Genomic DNA, 5,684 nt, shown 5'->3' with positions numbered 1-5,684 from the left:
CCCAGAGGAAATAGGGAGACCAAAGAGGCACCCAGCAGAGTTTCATTTGGGCTGTTCCCTCCCGTATGCCTGCAATGGATTTTGCTCTCCCTATGCCTCTGTATTGCTTTGTCCTTTGGACTGCATTCTAGATTCATCATGTCTGGTTTTGGTTTTACTGTTTTGGGACTGTGAGCTCACTTTAGGGGATTTATCTTGTTGGAAGCTTCAGCCTCTTCAGTTCCTGGCACCAGGCTTCGCACTTCCTTGCTCCATGACTCCCGTAACCTCTTCCCCGACCTCCTCTTTGCTTCCTCAAAGCTTCCACTTCCAGCGTTTGACCATCCCTGGGTGACTATGAATCTCACATGTCCCAAGGTACCTAACCGACAATATTGGTATTGACAATCAACGGGCATCTCTTTTCTAGTGTCTTCCATAAACCATTGTAAGCATAGCTGAAGATGGAAGTGTTCATGTACTTATGATGAACACAGGTTGAGAAAGCCACGTCTACCTTGACCAAGGTAGCTGTGGAGCTTTTTAAGTATTGCTGTAACTGTGAGGGTTATTAGTGAGCAAAGCTCCAGTGTAATGATTATCTGGGTGTTGCAATGTCAGCAGTCGATACCTCTGAGCCAACTGGGGACTTATGGGGGGGGGGACAACGCAAACCATGCAGTGGGGAACACAGCAGCATGTGCTCATCATCCCGCCCTTCCCACAGATATCCTAGAAGAACTAAGACCAGGTGCTAACGTAGGTGGGTTTATGTAGCAGCCCTGAAAGTCTCAGTCCTGGGCCATATATGTTCCAGATGGCACTGAGGGACGCCGCCATGCTTCCCCTCAGCTTCAACTTAACAACAGCCGAACCACAAGAGATGTTTTCTCTAGAGTTGATTCCCTGAGAGCCTGGCTGCAATTTATGGGCCACAGACAGCTGGGGGCAGAGCATTCTTCCCAGTTGACTTCCACTTCCAATGAGAGCCACTCACTCAGAATAAACATCCCGGGAAGCACATGGACTGACATCAAAGTCTTCAGTTCCTTTTCCAATTTTGATCACAGCAACCCTTTTCACACAGGGTCTACTTAGGCTTTAAAAGCTTGAACTGTGCTCAGCCGCTCACCAGGAGAGTCCCCGCCCCTTCTGTGACCTGGCAGAAACAGCAAAGAGATGTGTGGATGGTCCCTGTGTGGCGCTGCAAAGAGCAGCTGTGCCTGCAGAGCTGGAGAAAAACCTGCCATCGTGTCTTGCACCATAACCCGTTTCCATTTCACGTAGACTATTGAAAAGAATCTGGAAGACATATTTTTTAATTATAAAAAATACACAAATGAGCTTGATGCGGAAGACAGGTAGAATCCCTCTGTGTTTTTAAAGGGCTAACCAGTACCAGCCGGCCTTCAATCTCAGAATGATTAAACTAACAGGGGCTCTAAAGGTCACACAGTTCTCATAATTCTACATGTTGAAGCCTCCCAGGTCCAACAGTTTTGCAGACCGGGAATCTGAGGTGCAGAAAGGTTTCGTGAAGATTTAAAAAATTTGCATAGCTAGTAGAAGAACTGAAATGTACGCTCTCGTTTCTTGACAGTAAATCCGGCACTTGTTTCCAAGTGTCTTTTCTCCAGATTATGGTATTTTGGACTGTTTCTGAAAACCTGCAGATGGTATCACGGTTATTCCCTAACATGGAGATGAAACATGAGCTAATTTTCAATGAGAGTGGACGCTGGAGTAACAGTTCTAATGGGGCACATTCTTTTCTCCTCTCACTCATTTTCAGGGCCACCTGAAAACTTGGGCTCAGGGCTGGGGAGTTAATAGCTGCTTGGTTCCCAGTCTGTTTCTTTTCACAGCTGCAGAGTTCAGTGAGTTGAGCTGCAGTGTTTTGAGTTCACTGTTCACTCAGCCACGACCAAGCTCTGTTGTAAATTTTCCTCCCAGAACACGTGACGATGCATTTCTTGACTATATATCCCAACGGCAGCAGCCGAGTTGTCAGAGTGCTGAGCCCTGCACGGAGGAAGGACGCTCTTGGACTTGACGATTCAGGAAATCAGGACTTGGGACGAATTTGCCAGTCTTTGGTAAGTTAGCGATGCTTCTTGGCTTCGGAAACATTTGAAAGAAGGCTATTTCTAGCAATTAGTAGATGAAGTTTCCCTTTCTTTTTTGTGTTCTAAGGGAATTTTGTTTTGAATTAAAAACAGTTATAAGTTAGAGAAGCAAAATCTAAATTTTCTTTTTATTCTGTTCTGTTAAAAAAAAGTTTCCCTGTGATCACAATGTTATTTATTTTCTCTGTGCTCTCTTGCGTTATATTGATTTTTTAAATTTTGTTTTTAAAATTATAAAAGCAATGCTTTTTCCATGCTCACTCTATGAAATGCAAACATAATGGACATAATAATACACTAAAAAATGAAAGCCCTTCTTACATTCCCCCGCCTCTCCCTGCCTTCTCCGCTATGCACTCAACCTCTCTGAGGTAACCCCTGCTAGCTGTTTGGTGGGACCTCTTAGGGCTTTCTCCATGCATTTATAAGCTGTTTTGCTATTGCAATTCCACAAAGCGCCTTCTCTCCCTCCTCTCTGTACCATGCATCCGTGGGAGAGTTCTAACCTGCAGGTTTCTCCCCAGGCCCTGGCTGTGTGAGCTGTGCTTCAATGCTGAAGATGGAACCTCTGAACAGCACGCACCCCAGCATCGAAACCCCCGGCAGCCCCCTCGAGTCCCATGTCCCCAGCAGCGGAAGTGGCAATGGTAACGAATACTTCTACATTCTGGTGGTCATGTCCTTCTACGGCATTTTCTTGATTGGAATCATGCTGGGCTACATGAAATCCAAGAGGCGGGAGAAGAAGTCCAGCCTCCTGCTGTTGTACAAAGACGAGGAGAGGCTCTGGGGGGAAGCCATGAAGCCGCTGCCCGTGGTGTCGGGCCTGAGGTCCGTGCAGGTGCCCCTGATGCTCAATATGCTGCAGGAGAGCATGGCGCCTGCCCTCTCCTGCACCCTCTGTTCCATGGAAGGGGACAGCGTCAGCTCCGAGTCCTCCTCGCCGGACGTGCACCTCACCATCCAGGAGGAGGGGGCCGATGACGAGCTGGGGGAGACCTCGGAGACGCCCCTGAACGAAAGCAGCGAAGGGTCCTCGGAGAACATCCATCAGAATTCCTAGCACCACCAGGGCCTGTGGACGTGGCCCCATCCGCCAGCACCCTTAAAGAGGGGAAGGACACTTTTCGTGTCTGGTTTCACTTTTGCAGTGCAGCTGCCACTTGGAAGAGACCCTTGGCAAGCCCCTGAATGGGGGGTGGTGGGGGGGGACACTGCGCGGCAGGAGCCAGCAGCAGCCAGGAGTCCATGACGTGCCTGTGGTGTGGGCCCACCGCTGCAAACGCCCTGAAGACACGTAGTGTGTATATTTACTTTGGGGCCCGGGGGTCGGGGTTTCTGTTCAGAATTGGGCAGGTCGATGTGCTGTGTTTTCTCACTGGATGCCTCTGCTCAGTCCCAGTGCTGCCGTGCTTAGGGCGTGCTGAGGGACTGGTTTCCATTTGCTAATTTGCCTAGAGCTTTGTTCTTCTAGATCTGACTGGCTGCAGGTACCTCTACTGTGTACCTGGGGCACTAGTTAACAGGGGGTTACAGCGCTTCTTTTGGGGGTCTTTTGGGTTGGGAGGGGGACATTTGATGGAGGACTTTTGATGGGAGAAAGCTGCAGGTCTGAACCTGGCCTGTACTGTCAGGGAAAAAAAATGCAACTTTTAAGCCTGTTAAATTGGCTGGGATTATAAGACACTCTCTGCTATTTTGACTCTTTCTCTAACATATGACCTTGAACTCTGACCTGGGACTGTCCAGCCTCGCATGCTGGCATGACGTTTTTTGGTTGGAAGGGCTTCCGCAGAATCTAACCTGCATTCCAAATAGGTGCGCAGAGAACGCTTCCTGAGCTTTCCAGAAGGGGCAATGGTGGGGTTGGACAAAGCCAACCATTAGCTCCAGAGCTGCTCACTTCTCAGCCTAGTTTTCTGAGCTGGGACAGGACATAATGTGGACCTCCATGATACCGCCTTTGGTCACATAGCTGAGACCGAGAAGGACATACTCAGGCAGAGGTTGCACAAAGCTGGGGTCCAAGTTCTGTTTCCTGATCTTGAGCCCTGACACTGATTTGCTGTGTGGTCCTGGACATGTCATCAAGAGACTTACCGCCTTCCCGAAGCTCCTGATGATCTACATCCCCAGGGGGCTGGGAGGATATCTTCAGATTTTAAGACTCTGATAAATTCTGCATGGCCTGGTGTGAGGAAGCTTGGACAAAATATTTCCCCCTTGGCCAGTTAGTCTGTAAAAGGATCTGCTTATTTAAAGGAGCAGTGGGCGGCTAGGAACACAAGTAACTGGGAAATTCGGGGCGAATTACCAACTCATCCAGGCTGTCGTTTTCCTCAGCGGTGAACCAAAGAGGCAGATGCCACATTTTACTCTGCAAAGTTCTCTGGGTGCTGGAATGTTAACCCTCTAGCTCAGGGAAGAAGAAAGCTGAAAGGAAGTGCTCAGAAATGCTCGCTAGTGTTTCCATGTAATCCTGTGCTCAGTAGCTCTGCAGCATAGCCTGCAGGCCCTTGAAGACAAGGAGGAAGAGAAACACACCAAAAGGTCAAGTTTAATTCTATTAAAAACAAAAAAAACCTTTTTTTTTTTTTAACATACTGTCCCTGGGTTGGAGACAGCAATAACTCCTGTTCCCACGGAAGGGTTAACAGTATAGGAGCTGGTTGATCAGTTCGCCTGAACACAGCGCTAGAGGAAATTTATGTTTTGGGGGAAAAGTGGCCTCCGTTCACTTTAAAATCCAGAGTGTGGATTTACTCCAAAGGGGGCTGTTTAAGGTGAAAGAAGCCAAGCTGAGTTGGCCCCTTGCCTGGAATCACTTGAATTCTGAAACTTTACTGCGATGGACATGTGCGTTGTCACATTTTCCATTGCTTAATCCTGAAGTTTGGTGCAAGGCTATCTGCGCCCATTAAAAAGTGATGTATATACTTCCTTCTTATTCTATTAAGTTGTACAAAATTGTCTTCTGTATTTAACAGTTTGTAATTTTCACGATATTTTTTAATTTAAATAAACAAGCACATTTTTTTTTCCCCCCTGAGGAAGTTCTGAGTTCTTTCTTTGATGCTTCAATACAATTTGTAGTTTCCAAGACATCCCCAGACACATTCTCCAAGCTGCCTCTGGATCAGGTCATTTTTCAAGGTAGACTCGCATGAAGACGTATTATCTTATTTCTGCCTGAATCATGGACTGAACAGAGCTGGGCTTTCCCATCCTGTGATAGGCTTTGCAGTGAATGAAAGATAAGCTGCAGATGGTCTTACATCAGTTTTTCTTAAATTTGGTGGCTGTGGGGCCTTGGAGCTTGAATGTGCAGTGACATGGCAGCTGCTACAAAGATGTTGCCCCGAATTTGGTTGCAAGACAATGTTTAATTTGCATGCTGGCTTGGCAGATATTATCCACACGTGGTCACAGCCGCACAGACCGATGACCAGGGAGTTGCTATATGTACAGCAACACAAATTTAGGGATATAAGGGAGAAAAAAAAGCTGTGATTTGGGATTGTTCCTCCTTCCTCTCCCAGTCATCTCTGCATGAAGGCTGACTTTCTAAGCTCCTCCTCC

The 5,684-nt window shown here is 47.5% G+C and overlaps 1 protein-coding gene across 1 annotated transcript; it reads left to right on the top strand.

Annotated features, from left to right (window-relative positions):
* Positions 1–1,914: 1,914 nt before the first annotated feature.
* Positions 1,915–5,141, top strand: KCNE4 (potassium voltage-gated channel subfamily E regulatory subunit 4). Its single transcript, XM_019667821.1, has 2 exons — positions 1,915–2,079; positions 2,618–5,141. The coding sequence occupies exons 1-2, from the start codon at positions 1,944–1,946 to the stop codon at positions 3,166–3,168; spliced, it is 687 nt and encodes a 228-aa protein (XP_019523366.1). The 5' UTR covers positions 1,915–1,943; the 3' UTR covers positions 3,169–5,141.
* Positions 5,142–5,684: the final 543 nt, after the last annotated feature.

This window comes from Hipposideros armiger, unplaced genomic scaffold (genome assembly GCF_001890085.2).
Source record: "Hipposideros armiger isolate ML-2016 unplaced genomic scaffold, ASM189008v1 scaffold_507, whole genome shotgun sequence".
NCBI lineage: Eukaryota > Metazoa > Chordata > Mammalia > Chiroptera > Hipposideridae > Hipposideros > Hipposideros armiger.
Note: the sequence above shows the minus strand (reverse complement) of the source record. Positions and strands in the feature narration are given on the sequence as shown.